At 35.2% G+C, this 17972-nt stretch overlaps 1 protein-coding gene and 1 long non-coding RNA gene across 2 annotated transcripts in view; both read left to right on the forward strand.

The window, feature by feature from the left end:
- LOC132072014 (uncharacterized) overlaps positions 1-17972 on the forward strand; it is a 118100-nt gene that overhangs the window by 33121 nt on the left and 67007 nt on the right. The gene's annotated exons all lie outside the window — the stretch shown is intronic.
- The window catches only part of TTC29 (tetratricopeptide repeat domain 29), a 71888-nt gene that overhangs the window by 29028 nt on the left and 24888 nt on the right, over positions 1-17972 (forward strand). The window contains exons 6-7 of the mRNA XM_059471468.1: positions 15038-15250; positions 17865-17950. Of these exons, the coding sequence (XP_059327451.1) occupies positions 15038-15250; positions 17865-17950 (299 nt within the window). The remainder of the gene's footprint in view (positions 1-15037; positions 15251-17864; positions 17951-17972) is intronic.

Consider the following 17972-nt stretch of genomic DNA (forward strand, 5'->3'; position numbering starts at 1 on the left):
GCCTGTTGCAGTGAACAGTTGTTCTCACTGTGAACTTTTATTCTCACTGTGAATATTGCTTTCTTATATCAAGGTTAACATTGTTTCTGTTTTTAAGAGCAGATATTACCTTTCATGGCATAGGGGTTTGTGCATGGATAGCAGTCTGAGTACAAAAAATGCATTTTCCTTTGTTTGCCTAAAATCCTTTCATGGTGTGGGAGGGCAAGCAATGAGTAAGCCTCTAGTAATTGAATAAAGCCTGTCTTCCAGTTCTAATTTGTAAGTTTACTGCATGCCTAACTATTGCTTAAAATATGTGATTTGTGTAGCCACAATGGTTTTGTTTCTGAATTTGACTGTGGGTTGAAGCAATTCCAGCTCTGAACTCAACTTGTGGCTGGTTTCTCATATAAAGTGGCTTCTCTTAAAAAATAAAAATGACAGAAATTGAAATATTTTGTGGAAATAGTCTAATTCTATTAAATGTCTGGTGGAATGGATGTGTTTTGAAAGATGGCCCCATTTCCCAGCAAAAGTCTGGATCTAAAACAAGAAGTCTGCAGCTCTTTTTATTTTATTGAAAAGGTGTTATCCTATTTTTTCCTCTTGCTCTCTTCCAGCTGACACATGGCACCTTTTTTTTATATTTCCTCACATCTTTCTAGACTGATGGTCATTCACTCTGTTTTTCTGTGAACTGTTGTCTTATCTTTCTTGCCTGCAACACTCAGACCTGGATTCAGTTTTAAAATTTGAGCACGTACCAATAATCAATCAAATGGAAGGATTACTTTTCCTACTCATGGTATCATCCAGTTTCCCAGTTGATAAGATAAGCAATTGCTTAAAGCCCAGCCAGTCAAACCAAGTCACTTTCATTTTGAATGAAAAATGCTTAGGTCGGTTATCTATTCTTACTCAGTAGAATAAAATTACTGAAAATTTGCTGGATTTTAAGGGTTTTTTTGCAACCTTTTTGCTTGGTCCTTTAGTTACTAAAAAACAAAATTTTAAGGCACAGACAAGCAAACATTAATCTCTACTTGTAACTTCAAAGGCTCTTACTGAGTGTGACTCACTGCTGTTACCCAAGCACTGCCTAAAAAAAAAATTTAATGTTTTCTACTTTAAGATGTCTTAAGTAAAAGTTGTTGAATACTTAAATATCTTGAGGCCCATTATAAAAGCACATAAGTAAAGTTATGAAATAGCCTGAGATAATCAGAGAAGCAGAAAGTTTATTTTCCTGCTGAAGAATATTAGAAACTTTTAGAAGAGAAGCTTCTTATTAACCTTATTAACAAGAACTAAAGCAAAGTGGATTTTCAGTGCCCAGGGCAAAACTCCACTGAACCTGTGGGCTCTGTCTGTTGAAAGTATTTTATTTCCAGGGAGAGAGAGGTAAAAAAAATAAAGAAGCTGAGAGAGTAAGCATAGGATTTGCTTTGAGGGACCACCAAGAAAAAAAGACAGCAGATGTATTCCATGCACTTTGTGTTTTTAGGGGTGAAAAATCGATTCAAGGGCAAGTTTTGATTGGAGAAAACATGTAAGAGGACATATTGGGTTGGCATTCTATAATATTCCATCAGTTTTAATGGTGTTATAAGTAAAATTTTAATTCTGCTTTTTCTTTTGTTCAGTTATTTATAATTTGATAATTAATTTGTGAACCAAATTAGTCAGATTCCCTCTTCTCTGGAGGTGTATCTACAGGAATAAATGTAAACATCTGGTGCCAGTTGTTCTCAGTTCTCTTATCCAGTAGTGTATTTTTCATTACTTGGGAAAGGAAGCTGTCTGTATATGCTTAGGACTGATTGCTTGGGAGTATAAAGTTAAACATGGACTTGTAAAGATTGCTGTTTGCCTTGGAAGAAAATCAATAAATTTGCTGGGTAATTTTTGTGTAATCAAATTTAAAGTTCTTTGACTTTCAGCCTGGTCCCTGTCCTAAAGGCTGGATATAACCTGATGTTCATTAATCTTCAAAGCTAAATATTTGAGGTGTTGGTGGTGTAGACTTCAGTCATGATATTTGGATGCAGTCCATTAGTAGCTGCCAGTAAGGGAAAGAAAACAATAAGTGAGTAGCCTGCTACAGAAACAAATGGAATGTTCTGCTTGGAGCAAACATTATTTTAATGGTATTTCTTCACAGAATGAGATTTTTTACCTCTTCCCTAAAATACTCTGCCTGTAAAATAAGGTGTGAAGCATTCACTGATTATTGTAGGAGTGTTCAGATTTTGATGCTCTTCAGTTAGCTGTGCTACCCGCCCCCCCAGTTTATCTTTCCTCAGAGGGCTGATAATGAATCATTTTATTACTTTTGTTACTCATTATTTTACTTTATTTACTCATTTATTACTTATTTTTTCATATAGCCCTTTAATGTGGTGATGTTACATTACAGACACTGAAAATGCAATAACATAACACATTTTTCTCATGTTAAATCCAGAATTACTTGTTGACTAAGTAAGCACCAGCTTTGTGATAGAATCTCTTAAGAAATGTGAGTTTTAAAAAAAAACTTTTCTTCCTGTGTTTTCAATGCATTTTCAGAAGTAATATCAGTCATTATAAGCATATAAGAGAGTAAGATTATAATCATAGTTTATGATAGATTATATTACTGTGCTTTCTGCTGAAGTTAATTGTGAGCTTGAGGTTACACTATTGTATTTTGCAGAAGAAACAGTTGGAGTCCACTGAAAAACACAATGTCTAGTATTGTTTTGTACAGGTTCTTACCTCATTGCAATATTTGAGTGCTTTCTGTTTTGTGCTAAATTCTTGCTACCTATCATGCATGAAGTGATATGCACCTTAAATATATGCATCCCAAATTTTAAGGTAATTTATGTCAATAAAAAGAGCACTCTGGGGGAAAACAAGGAGTTTGTACTTGTAGGAGCTCTTTGCTTCAAATATGTTACAAAAAAAACAGATAAATTTCTATATTATTCAAAAGCATAGCTCAACCAGGCATCTGAACTTAGGGTACCTGTCAGTTGCAGTGCTTACGAACATTTCTGGATACACTTAAATGACTGTTTGAGAAAGCATATAAGTATCACAGTAGAGTCCAATGAATAAAACTTTCACAATTAATTGCAAATGTGTATCAGTGCCACTCCAGAACCTGAATCTCCCCTGCTATGAGAGCTGTAAGATGTGTGGAAATGATGCCATTATTCTCAAGGCAGTGGTGACTTTGAATTAGTCATCAGATTTATAGTTTGCCAGCACATAAGGATCAACAAAAGTGGAGGTAATACTTTATCTGAAGTCTTTACAGACTGAAAAGATTAAAGCCAGGCAGAACTGGTGAGATAAAGGGAGCAAGTACAAAACAATGTTGGGAATCTCAGAGCTGATTCCCACAACATACAGCTAATCCAAAAACCCAGTTTTGTCCATGTAGGTGTGTTTTTTAGATTGCAAACCTTACAAGACTTCAATAAGGAATTCCTTTAGTTCTTTCTAAAATAGCTTAGACATTTCAAAAATCTGCCATATTCTGCAAATTAATGAAGGGTTCAGTCCTAATCCAGCTCTGCCTTGATTATAAGCAATGTTAAATTCTGATTGCTTTTCAAACAGAGCAACGTTATGCCAGAGTTCATCACTTCTGATCACTTTGCACCTACTCCAAAAATATTAATTAATTGCACCTGGTTTATTTGAAAAGGTGTAATTGTTTTATCTGTGATCATGGATAAAATATGGGCTATTTCATGTGTTGATAGATATTTTTTGATAGAAACTTCTCTGGTTGAAAGACTTACTGAATGGGAGAGACTATGGAGTTTAATTTGTTAGGGGAAAAAACCACCACACGATTGTTGCAGATTTTAACAATCTTGATTGAAACTGAGTATAGGATTTTCCCTGTCACTTTGCCATTGTATTGAAATTGAAGTTTTTATTAAGGCATTGCAGAAATTGATCGATAGGTTCTGATTGTGTTTAAGGGGCATTTGACAGAATGTCTGGATTGGAAGGAACCTCTGAAGATCACCTAGTCCAATTGCCCTGCTAAAGCAGGTACAACTGAAACAAGTTGCACAGGATAGCTTTGAGTTATGAAGCTTAACTATTAATTACTGGATATATTTGCTGAACAACAACTTAAAGATGGATCATGACATCTTTTGGTTTTGGAACATAAAAAGTCTAAACTGTTTATTTTCTTGTTCTTAGTCAAGAAATTCTTGTTAAGAATCCATTCTTACTACGAAATTGTTGATTTTGTATTTTGAATTGTTTATGGCAAGTGCTTTTTAATTGAAAACTGTAATGTATAAATAATTGAGAGAAACTCAGCATAAATTCATGAGTATCTATGCAGAGGAAATATGCACGTTTAAGCAGAATTTCCCCAATTGGTTTGCCTTCAGGCAGAAATAATTTATATTCAGATATAAAAAAGAGAATGTTAATACTGCAAAATGAAGTACTAAAAAGGTTTAAAAAGGCAAAAGTTAAAATTGCTTGTGAAATTTCATATGCTTTTGTGTGTGTACAATTTGCAGCTTTATTTTAATTATATAAAAATATAGTTTCTTTTAGGAGATTGCTAAGTATAGCCAGAATAAAATTCACCTGTGGGATGGGTGGCCCACATGCACCATCTACATTAATAGAGCTTTATGATGTTATCTGTGCTGCAAGTCTGCCAAGCCCACTTAAATAGACAATCCTCCATAGTATAGTGTAGAAACGTTGTGCTTTACACTCTGATTGCATAATTGCAAACAGCTGGTAAATAAAACAAACCAGGGGGACAGCATTTGTGAAGAGAGATTAATTTCTTCCTCACTGCCTGTGGAGTGCAGAGCTGTCACTGATAACAGAATTGCTGCATTTGAACAATCCAGCCTAACTGTGTTATGTTTCCCTCATAAGGCTATGCCCAGAATCTGAGATCTCCATACCATTGTATCCACAAGCCCAGGTTAGACACTGGAAGAAGGCAGCCTAAAATGAATCCAATCTCTTCATTCAGCAACAAAGGCAACTCAAATTAGCAGCTAAAAGATAGGTTTTTCTATCCTTTTGCCTGTGTTGGAGATTCTGTTTTGTAAGCAACTTGTCTTGGTACCCAGTTACTTTTGTGATTTTTGATAAAACATGAAGCTCATTATCTTTCTCCTTTTTATAATGACATTTGTCAATGTGTGGACCAAAAAGAGGAAAAGTATTCAAAGATATATATTCCTATGTAATTTTTTTTTAGGAAGCTTGTCTGCTAGTTAAAACGTGACAGTGGCCTAAAGGAGAGTCATAGTTCTAGAGATTTAGAGATTATCTATCCTTTCAGACAGGAACCACAGGTTTGTTCTGCGTTTGTACAGTACCCTTTCCTCTGTGCTTCTACAGCATTTGTACCAGGTTTGGTGTGTGCTGTGGTAAAGTAAAGCTGGATGAGAACATGCTGCTCCCTGGCCAAGCAGAATGCTGCTGTCCCAACATGTACAGCAAGTTCTACCTGCCTTTCTGTCTGTCTGGAGTTTGGATCAATGTCTATCCTCAAGATCTTAATTTTCTAAAAAAGTGGTAGGAACTTACTGTCCTATTGACTACTTACCAAATTTGGTTGAAACTCACTCCAAAAGTAGTTGAAGAACAGGATGATTGTATAGATTTGTTCCCTGTGGATATTACCCTAAAGGTATCTCTTTGTACTGTTCATTGTCTGGAGAGAACATACATATTTACATAACAGACCAAATCCAGTAGTAACCAAATACCATTGGTTTATCTTGATATTCCCCCCTCCTCGCCTCAGGTTGCATATCCCAAACTACAAACTTCTCTGATTTATTCCTAGTTGTGATTTTTTTTTTTTTTTTCCCAAACAACTTATTCAGGAAAAGGCATATAGGAATAGTTTAGACCTAGGAACATACTCACTTGTTTCCAAATCCTTTGTCTTTAACCACATAAACCTGTTGCTTAGTTTTAAGTTATAAAGAGTCTCCACATCAGGCAACTTTAAAGACAGCAAGAAGCTTTCCCTTAATGGGACATGAAATTCTGCATACCCAGTTTGACCATTTAAGGTACTTCCAGTCACTGATTTTCAATGTATCAACTGAAGCTAATTCTGCTTTGTTATTCTGCATTTATTCTATCTCATGAAATGGTTATATTGTTTTCTGATTGCTTAAGAATTGAATATATAAGTTGGCTGGGAAAAACATAATTGTAGAGCATAATTTAAAGAATTTATGCAGCAAATTGCTAGGAGTTACTCTTTGGATATTCTGCTTTTCTCTGTCAGTGAGAAGCAGCCATAAATCCTTCTAGATTCTTGGCAGGACAGATTGAACAGGTTTATTAAATAATTGAGCTCATCCTCCTGCAGGTGCACAAAGTAATTCCCCAGCAAATGACATCATATTATTACAGGGCTGTTACTGGTATTGAGATAACAAGTACTGTCTTGAACTGATGTTACAGAAATTAGGAATATTTTCAGCTCAAATTAGCAGTCTTAAAGTCTGAAAAAAGCTTCTGAACATGCAACATGAAAGAAAAATGGGCCTGTTAAATTCATAAAAATACTCTTCATAAAATTATTTTTATTCTTATTTTTAAAATGTTTTGGTTGGTAATGAAGGTATTTTGAATAAGAGAACTCAGGAAAAAATCTGTAGTGATCCTCCTTCTGAAAAGAAATCTGTGAAAATGTAATACTTTCTATATGATTTTACTTCACTTGATTTAAATCAAGGTTTATTATTAAGCACAAGGAAGTAACAATATTCTTTACACTAAGAAAAAGTAAGTTTCCTTAATCATTTTATGGTCACTCCCACTTTCCTGGCCTAACTCTTCAAATGAAGAATCTTTTAGTTCTGCTATACACCTGGAGAGCAGTCTGTATTCTTGCTTTCTAATAAGCTTTTCAAAAAACATTCACAGCAGTGCACAGGTGCTGATTCTGAACTATCATTTGCATTGTCATTAAAAGTTTTGACATATGAAAAAAAATCCTAAATTAATTTCCATTCCTATGTGTTCAGTGATTGTAAGGTTCATTTTCAAGTCATAAAACTACTGTAAAAAAGCTGTGGCTGTTTACTTGAACTATGAAAGATGTATCAGGAATATTTTAGAAAAAACATTTGGTTTGTGCTTGAATATCGTATGTTGCACTCAGGTGAACTGTTTATATAGGTACAAATCATATTCTGAATGTTTTTGGTATCCAATATTGCTCTGTTTGCTTTATGTGCATGTTCATAAGACTATGACATTTAATGAAGAGATCTTTTTAAAGTACTGATAGCCATGAGTAAATTATACTGTGTTTGATCTGTGTTAAAGATTCAAAGTCCAAGATATTTGAATAGAACTTAGAATAAAAATGTAATTAGGTTACATCCCTAAAGTCTGATATATCTTTAAACAAGACTGCAAATGAAACTTTATTAAAACTTCAAATGAATTATTTCTTTGCTTTTTTAAATTCTTTTTCCCTCTCTTCTCTTTCATGTCTATTACTGACATTGCTGCTTGTATTTTACCTGTCTTTTCCAGGGTATTTTAATTATTTACTGCTTAATGACTAGTACTGAGATGAAGCTGCCCTCTCACTGAGTTTTTTTTCTTTGCTTCAAAGCTTTGAGAGGTCTTGGAATACTGTAGTTGGACCAGCAGTTGTCATCATAAACTTTCCTGGAGGCAGTGTTTCCTTTCAGTAATTGATAAAGGAGGCTGTTTCCAGAGGTGCCTTTCCAGTGTCACTGAGAGCTGCCAGGGTTGCGTGTCCTCAGCCATTACCAATAATCTGGAGAAGCCATAGGTAAAGCAAACATGAAGCTGTTAATAAAAATAAATCTTGCTCTTCATAGAATCCTTCAGGTTGGCTGGGATCTTAGCAGGTCATTAATCCAGCTGCACTTCTGAAGTAAATCATCTGCACCACAGAACAGCTCCAGTGCTGGAGTGCTGCATCTGATAATAAATTTATTATTGGAAGCTATAGAAAGTAACAGGAACTGGGGGGAATCTGAATAAAATGTAAACACTGCCAAAAAAAAGTATTTAAACCAAGGCAAGCATTTGACACAATTTAGCAAAAAAATTAATTTGGTGAAACAAATCTGCTTCAGTATCCCTTCCTCTATTTAAAAGATAATGATCATATTAATCTTTGAGGTTGAATACTAATATAACTTGTTTTCATTATTTCTGTTGAACTTAAAAAACTCTTAAGCCCTGAAAAACAGAATTCCAAAATATGTGCCATTCATCCCTGAGTTTTCTGCTCCCTTCTCATTCTGGATTTAGATATCCACCCATAGACATTAAAATATTTGTGAAACCTGAAATGGGAGCATCCCACTGAGTGTGGGCCTTCTCTTATCCAGAGCCTGGAGTCCTAGTGAGTGTGAGCTTCCTGAATGCATTTTGAATCTTGGGTAGCCTTTGCATATTGAACAGAGCACTTTGATGCTCTGCAAGCATGAAAGAAGGCTTGCATAATACTGTGAAGCAAGAATTCCATTCTCTCTAAATTAGGTGTGTGATCATTCAGCTAATGTTCAACATTGTTTGAAATGTTGTCCTCCAGATTAAAATGGATATATATGAAAAAATGTTTATTTATATACAATCAGAAGGCAGCATGTGACAAATGCTGCTTTCATAAAATGTGTTAACCTAAAAAGATAAAGGAATTTTAATCGTAAACCAGAATTTTGCAAGTTGGTTCATTTGAATATGAATGTAAGGCAGACAAGTTAGTGGAATTTTCATCTGGGATCTGTTTGGTTGTCTTTTCTTTTCCCCTTGCTGGTCCACAGTATACCCTTCCCAAAGCAGCTGTCATTTCAGCTGCCTATGGGAAAACCCTCCTGTGTTGTAGCTCAGGAGTGCTGGCAGCAGAAGGGGAAGGGATTAGAGAGCAGCCAGGCAGCCAGAAAAGCCAGCATTATCCCTACCTTGTGAGGTGTCTCTGGGAGAACCCTTTAAGGAAGCCCTTGTTAGAACAGGTTTGATATCCCAGTGTGCTGGTGGTGTGATACAGAATCTGTGAACTGTCCTGCTGCGGGTTCTGCAGTCTGCACTGCCCTCTAGGTTTGTGTGGGTGTATTTTGAGTGTTTGAGCTTTAAGGCAAGTAATATAGGTCCTCAGAGGACAAGACTACATATGCTCTAATGCTCACTGTATTACTACAGTTATGATTTGCTTTTCAGACAACACACATTTGTTTAAGTAATGTAAACAGAAATAATGTATCATCCTCTAAGGTGCAGTACCTAAGACCAGCCTGGCAGTCCTTCACCCAGAGAAGGGAAGATAAAATACTGTCCTTTTCCACTGCAATCAGTCAGTCTGCCAGTGCTACATCTCAGGTTGTGTGTGGCTCAACTTTCCTTTTCTCTCTTCCTCTCTCCTTTGTGCCTTCAAGTGCCCTACTTCTCAGGCATGGCTTCAGCTGGCCTTAGGCAACTTGGACTCCAGGGTAAGACTCCACTACACTACTGGTGTAGTGTCAAACTGGAGGAATGGTCAGAATACCCCATGAAGAGCCAGCGTGTTCATTGCAATATTCTTATGAACTGCCTACATCATTTTGCTAAAGCTCATGTGGAATCTTTCTGAAAAAAAAAAGAAAAAAAAAATCAGCTTCTCTAAAGTAAATTCACATAAGGTTTTACTCATTATCTTAAAAATATTCACTTTGATTGTTGGCTGATGACTGGTTTTGTTTGAGATGAATCTTGGAGAGTTATGGAACCACAAAATTTTATCTTAAATCCTTTCTGCAGTTTTTTTTTTCTTGTTTTTTTTCAGCTGGCACATGAATTCAGGTTATTGCATGTAAGGGCTGTCCCAGTGGCTTCTTTACAATTCATGTTACCTCAGGAGTCCAAGTTGGTTCAACTGAATGAGAGGCGTTTGCTGAATGAGAGCCTTGTTTTGTGTTTCTTGTGAACCCATCTCTGTTAAACACTTTTGTAACAATCTCTGTGGCAGACTTAAGTATTTCAGCATGAGTAGTGCTGTCATAATTGAACAGAGAAACTGAGCTTAATACAAGTAGTTCAAGCAGTTAGACTGAAATGTAAGCATTTATCTTTTGAAAGACAATAGCATTTTTGGTTTTTGTTACCATTAGCTGATGCTTCAACCAGATTTTGTGTTCTCATTGTGTAGTGAAATAACTGATGGCCAAAGATGCTCTGGATTAAAATACACTGTAATATCCACAAAGTTTATTTTACCTTGAAGTTGTTTTAATCTACAGCAGAATATTTTCTGAAGCCCTCAACAACTGTTTGCAATTTAGAATTAAATGTGCTTCCTGCTTCTAGTGGTGCTGCTGGGGCAGGTTACCTAACAGACCTGTCACTTTTCTTGTGCAGTTGTTTCTGTGGCATTATTTTCATTGGCAAATATACAAGCTGATAGAAAAGGAAATCATTAGGTGCTCTCAGTATTGCTGAGGCATGGAGCTAGAGCAGGTCAGTCACTGCATTTTGCAGATTGTGACATTTTAAATTACCTGTGCACTACTGGAAGCAATCTGTGGACCTAATTAACATCTCACCTAATTAAAGTCAGGAATGTATGTAGAGAATGCTAGATAGTTTTGCACTGCCTTTATTTGTTAAATACCACATTATTCAAATTTGAGTCTCTAATTTCAGTATTGAAAACTCCAGGTTTGTGTGCTGTTTTCTTAAGTGGGAGTAACTTTTTTTTTTCCTCCTTCAAGTAATCAATGCACTGCTGAATGAGTTCATTTTAATGCACTCAATCATGCCTCTAATGTTTGTAGCTTACGGGCGCAAGCATCAGTAATGCAGGAATGTTATATGGCTTTAGTTTGGGCCATTTCATAAAATATTCATGGAATCAAAAATGTGCATCAAAATAGCGGCTGGGAGAATTACATTTATGTGCCTGCTTTTATGGCAGCTCCACATTTAAACCCATTTGTGTTAATATCTAGTCAATCTTTCTACTTAAAAAAAAGGCAAAATAGTAGTCTCCATACATACCCCTTTTGGTTTGGTATCTATTTTGATATAAGAAATCTGTATTTTTGGATTGGGTTTTAAGAAGGAGAATTATGAACGAACTTTTAGATGATCTAAAAACATTTCTATATTGACAAAATTGCATTGAATTATTTTGCTTGAATGAATAGATTTAATTTTTTAATTTGAAGCAATTTAGTGAAAACTGTAGCAAAAATCTGTTAGAATTTCTTATATTCATATATAATTATTTAAAACTGATTTTCTACCCCCAAAATTATATTGAGACAATGTAGCCTCCCATATTTAAGATTAAGCTGTTGCTGATGGGATTTCCTTTGTTATGCCCTGAGTTATATTAAACTATAAAAAATTATTAAAGTATAAAATTTGGTAGTGGTAGTACATATGTTGTAAGAGTTATCATTCTGGTTTTTGATTCCTTTTGTAAGAAGAGAAGAGAGACATCAGAGATTCTCCAAGTCCATTTGGTATCCACTGAGATAAATTCCGCGCGGCAGTGTGAAAATAAATATGCAATTGCTATTAATGTTGCCAACTGAAAATAGCTTTACTGCTTTGTGTAACATTCTGCAAATAGATTTTTCAAACATGGGTTTCCTAGAAACATTTTCTTGCTTTTCTCTTTGAATTCCTAGACCTATAAAAATACATTTCTGCAAGCTGTTTCAAGTGATTTTCTTACTCCATTGTTTTTTCTTCTCATTTTGCTTTTTTTGGTCTTTGGTTTTTTTTTCAGTTCATAATAAAAATAATTTAAAACTCTGCCTTTTTGCTGCCTAAGTAAGATAAAAATGCTCTTTTTCTCAGCAATGTTCTGCAATCGGCTAATTGCTTTCTTTTAATGTTTTTTCAAGATTTTTCAGATGGTGTTCTATGAATGTCTGCAGGTAACACTTGCAGCAGTTCAGTGTTTAAAAATTAGAATGCACTGGCCTGATCAGTTCCAGCTGAACTGACTCATGACACGGAGTAAACTCACCAGCCCCTTGAAAATATTATTTTCCCACAACATTTGAGTTTCACAAAAACATTATGGATTAAATAAATAAGCTGATGTGTCATTTGCCAGTGGCAACAAAGAATTTCAGTTTATTTTCTTGGAAGAATAAATTCCAAAGTCTTAAATGTTTTACCTTCCATGAATTTGAGAAGTCTCCAAATAGCTCTTTTGATTTGAAAGAGTCTTCAGTTAGCAAATTCCCTTGTAAGGGCTTTCATGTCAGGAATTCCATCTCTTCCTTGTTTAGGAAATGAGCAGGTGTTTTGGCTTTCTGTGAATCACTTTCTTTTTAGCATTTCTATGAACAGATTGTTTTACATTTTACTGTGTAATCTTTCTTGGTAATTCAGTGAGGCCAAATGTAATGTAGATCCACTTGAGTATTACCAAAAAATCATATTACTTAATCATTTTGTAGCTTGATGTAGATGGGTTGTTTCCAAAGAGGTTTCACTGAGGTCTGGCATAAGGAGTGTCGGGTCTCAGCTCCCGAGAGCTATGATGGGTATGGAATGTATGAGTTCCATTTCTAGTCTGATAGAAACTTTCTCAAGGGGATACTGCAAGAAGGGAGCTTGGTAAAAGTCATCACACCTGATAGCTCCAGCAACCTGATCAATAGTCCTTAAGATTGCAAGTTTTATTTACCTAAACAATGTGTCCTGTTAAGTGATCATGTTCAGTGTCAGGAGAAACTCAGATACTGTTCAGCTTCATGGTGATACCACTCATTTGTTTGCTGCTTCCCATTCTTACTGAAAGTTCTTGAGTAACACATGAATCAAATTCTAGTAAAGAATCCATTGCATATGTAGTTTATCCCAATGACTCAAATGTATAATAATACTCTTTCAAAAGAACAGTTTCTTTATTAATGAACTTTGGGGAGAATTCCAAGTAAGACTGTATGTGCTTATGAGAAACCAAGTGAACAAAATGCTGGCTCTATCTATTAATGTTACATTTTAACTCAACTTTCAATCATTTTTACAAACCCAACATGAGTTTCTTCAATATCTTAAATCTGCCTTTAGCAACTTGAATAGCTGGAATGCTGTTGACTGCAGTGTTGACTGTGCCCTCAGAAGTTAGCTGAACTGGATAGACAAAAACTCAAATTAGAAGCCTCTTGAGAATAGACAAGGGTTTTCATCTGGCTTTAGCAAATCTGTGTGTCTATTGTCTGTTACATCTACTGTCAGGGAGTCTGTTAACAGCTTGTACTGGTTGTGATAATTTCCCTTTGCCTTTCTATTTGTGCAGTCTGATGTCTAGTGTGTGATATTTTGGGAAGAATGTATAGAATTTTTCCTGTTTTCCCAGTGTGTTGGGCCATCTCTTCAATACCTGTCCCTGGGTAGAATGGAACAGAATAAAGCCTGCTGACTCCCTTTTCACCTGGCACTGCACTCTTCACCACCTGTTGTCTCCTCTGGGATTCTTACTTGAATTTTAGGCTGTAGAGCCATAAAATTATTTGTCTATGGCACTCATTTAATTCATTGCGTCTTTGAAAGAGGAGCTTCTTGTGCTTGTCAGTTTTAGTTGAACTCGTTTTAATCATCGGAGAAACTTAATATGAAAATAAATTTTAATTCTAATAAAGATGAGTTATGTTTTATATTGCAGAGTTGAAAGCATGGTTATAAAGGGGTAACATATGCAAAAGACAAATCTAAATTGAGTTAATAAGAGAAATCTGTCATAGCTGTTCTGCTGCCTCTAGGTTGGCTAGAGGCCTGGGGAGATAACCTCATTTTCTCAAGGAATGCTTAAAGAAGATACATCTCCAAGCTTTTCTCCTTTCCTTTCCTATGGCTGGGAAGCAACTTTTCTGCTTCCTGGTTCTTTTTCAGTTTGAATTCAGCACTGTCAAAAAAGACTGCCAAACAGCAATAGTTCCTTGTGAATCACATCTCAGAAAAGGTGCAAACTACAAACATATAAATGAACCTATTTATTGGGGTTTTTTCAGCTGTTAATAGAAATGCAGTTAATATATTGGTGATCTATGGGACAAGATTCCTCCATCACATGCACACTTATGAAGGCAGGGTCACATTCACAGTTCTCCCTGCTACAGAAGAGTCTTTGCTAAACAAGATATTGTGACTAGAATGCTTTCTTTAAAATTATTTTTGTGTAAATAGTCTTATCTTACCTGCTTCCCAGCAATACCCATTATGTATGAGAAAAAGGTTTTCTATTCTTTCCAAGAGCTTTGAATTTTCATTGTCCAGCAGGTATGGAAATCTCGTAGACTGATTTTTATGCACAGAGGTAAATCCAGCTGAAGGTAGAGGAAAAACGACTTGAATGTGAAAATGAATTGAATTCCATCTTCAAACTTTCCTTTGCCTTAAAAGTGTTTGAATAACTTACTGTTGAAGACCTTGGAGTATATTACTTCAGGCTCAGTAATTAATCTATCAATGGTTAATGCTCTTGCAGTAAATCTGCTAGATAAACTCACCAGAGTTGGCCTTGCAATAACTGCTGAATAAATTACCTTGCATGATAATTCCTTTTCTCATTGATTAATTTGTTTGAATGAAGGTTTTTAGTTTTTCTCCACAATTCTGATACCTTTATCCCCCACACTTCAAATCTTTCACCACAGGTTTTCATTATGGTAAAATAAACTTGAGGAATGGTTTCAGCTGTGATTATTTATGCATAGATGAAATTTTAATGTATAAGAACGGCAAAGGCTTTATGAATCTAGAATAAAGTTATTTTCTAGAAGATCCTGACTTTGCATCCATGGAATCACACCCCCTCAACGCTGGGAATTTACAAAGGAAAGCTAATTAAAAATATGATAAATTTAAATTAGAGCGTTACTGTGTACTCTGAATTTTGATTGTGTTTTCCAGTGATCCGTGGGTTATGTATTCAAGAGTCTTGAAAAATCTGTGGAATGTTTGGCGACAATTTACTTATAATGATGAAATTATTATGGACTACAAACTTTAACAATTTCTGATGATTGCACTGATTTTAATTGGGAATGATATTTTTCAGGTCATGTCACAAAAGCTGCTAAGCATTTTGAAACCTTTTATGTGCTAACAGAGGGCACATCCTGGAAGGATGAGACAGGCCACACTTACACTTCACTGGCATGTCAGCATCTCTGGAGAATTTATACATTGCTAGCAGACAAAATGCTGGAAAATAAACAACACCAAGAGGCCATCCAAATGCTAATAAAAGCTTTAAAGATGGCCAAAGAAGGTAGGTGGAAAACAATGCTTTCCTATTCCTTCATTCAATGTGCAGGCCATGATTTTCCCAAGAGTTAAGTAGAAATTGTCAAGGGTTTGAACGGGTGATTATTTCCTATGAAACTTAAAGACAAATGCTATCAATACTCTTGCAGATCTCACTGAAGCAGAAATGCCTTCTTGCTGTCTACAAAGAAACTTTTAGGTTCCTCAAAGCTCTATCTCCAAAAAAACCTGACAACCTTGTGGGAACAATAATATAAAACTGTGAACCCACAATCAGAAAGTGAAGTCACTGATGGAAGCTGAGGTCACTGATTTTGATTGGCTAGTCACTGTTGATTTGGCAGTTTTTGACTTATATTATCTGCTGGAAAAGTTACCTTTTCACTCTACATGGTTACTTTATACTTGAAAAAAACAGGGTTTTATCATAAGCAAAAAAAATTTTCTATCTTAATATGCATAAATACTTTTAAACTGAAAGTAAAATATTACAGAATTGCAGAACAACAGAGGTAGGAAGGGAAACCTCTGGAAATCATATGGTGGTCCTGAGCAGGCTGCTCAGGATTACATCCACTCTGGTTTTAGTATTTCCACAGGTAGAGCCTCCATAACCACTCTGAAAAGATTTACTGCTGTTCAAACACCCTCACAATGAAGGGTTTTTTAAAAATACATATTTATTCAATATGAATCAGCAGGTGCGTTAGGTTTTTTAAATTTAATAATGTATGCCAAATATTTAATCTGTAGCCCAGTCTTTAACTAGTTGTTGGAATAGATAAACTGTCCAAAATGGCAAAAAATGAAAATACTCTCCAAATTTAAAAATAAGTTCTGCAACAATTAACATTGTGACTGTAGAGGTCATAATACAAGCTTGTAGTACTTTCTACAGCTATTGTCTATAATGTATGCTTAAATTACAGCTACAGTTACACTCCTCTTAATATTAGGTACAGTAACTAGAAGAACTGCTATGAAATTACATATGAATGTCTTTTTAATGCTAGTGAGAACTGCTGGATATTAAGTGATTGTCAAAATGGATCTTATGTATTTCCAAAATTTATTTTGACCAGGTGGGTATTCTGTTTCCCTTTTTTCAAATTTCAGATCAATCACTTTCACAGCTTCCTGAAGCATGTTGCACTATGCACAATATATGAGCTGTTGTTCTCTTTAAATTTAAGTTTTAGGAACTTCTTTCTGAGCAGTTCTCCAGTCCTCATTCCAGAGCCATACTGGCTACTGCATGTTATCTGTAATCTACTCTGTCTTTCCGGACCATCATCTGTGTTTATGCACTTTAGGAATGAGGATTAGATATTACCTGCTTCAGACTGTCAAATCCTCTTAAGCAAGGAAGAAAGTTCTTTGTGTCCCTAGCAACTTTTAACTTACTATTCTTATGTGAAACTATATTTCTGTATCCTTTTGTCTTATTATCCCTTATCCTTTTAAGGGGTGTTGAGTATTGGAAAAGACCATCAGGTTTTTGAGTTACAGCTTTTTAATAATTGTAAGTAATATATTAAGTGCTATAGATAGAGCACTGATATGACCTCAGCAATTATTATCATTCAGAGAGTTTCAGAACTAGGTGTAGGCTTCTGTGTGTTTGGACAGAAAAAGTGTACAACTGTAAGGAGACAATCTCCCTTTTCATTGTAACTGTATTTGTTTATGCATTTTACAAAATACCTTGATATGCACTTATTCTTCATGTTGATTTTTCACTATTTATTGTGTTGGAGCAGATGGATATTGGGCAAGAGAAAAATTGGATTTTTGGCTATTTTTAATATAATTTCATCTACAGGGGTTTTTTATGGCTACTCATGATCTGGAGGGAAATTTTTTAATATAGTGTGATGCTTTAAGAACTACATAATTAATTTATATTTGTTTTGGTATCAAATAGACTATTTTCTCTTGAAGGAGCCATGCAAAAGAACCAGCAAGCAGTGTTTGTTAGACTGGTATCAGTAAAATAAAACCTGGCATGGAAAGGTGGGATGCACCTTAGCAACAGCCTGTCCAGAATTTTCTATAAGTACAGCTTGCAAGTATAAGTTATCCATTTTTTTAGCTATTTTACCCCACAGTAGCTAGTAAAACAGACAGGAGAATAAGGAAGATGAAAGTGGTCAACTGGTGGTTCTCTCTTGGTGTTTCACCAAGATTCACATTAGCAAAATGTGTGGGTTAAGATACATTTTGTGTTTATATATATGAAGGTTTATTACCTATTTGTAGCCACATTTATTTTATATTGAGTCTATATAGGGAAACTAGTATAATTTTCTAATGTGAAGACACTAGGACCATGATTAAACAATTAATGACACAGAACTTACACATGTTAATTTGATTGTACTTTATTACTGGAAGATATTTTCTCTGACTTTGCTTAACTTCCTTGGTGAACTCCATAGCCTTTATTTTTAATTACTACTGTATGTTTTCAGAAAGATACATGGGGGGGTAAGGAAAGGGAAAAATTTACTACAGTATTTTTACATGTGTATCTTGTTTAAGAACCTGCAAGAGCTGTCTGTACCAATGTAATTTTGTTCAGATCATGCTGGTAACTCTACCTTTTACCCTTCCTTTAGGAGGTGATATAAAGATGCATGGAGAAGCAGCCTATTGCTTAAGTCTGGCATATCATTTTTGTGGAGAAAATGAGACAGCATTAGCAGTAAGTTTATTCTTTGCTTTAG

This window comes from Ammospiza nelsoni, chromosome 4 (genome assembly GCF_027579445.1).
Source record: "Ammospiza nelsoni isolate bAmmNel1 chromosome 4, bAmmNel1.pri, whole genome shotgun sequence".
Taxonomy (NCBI): Eukaryota; Metazoa; Chordata; class Aves; order Passeriformes; family Passerellidae; genus Ammospiza; species Ammospiza nelsoni.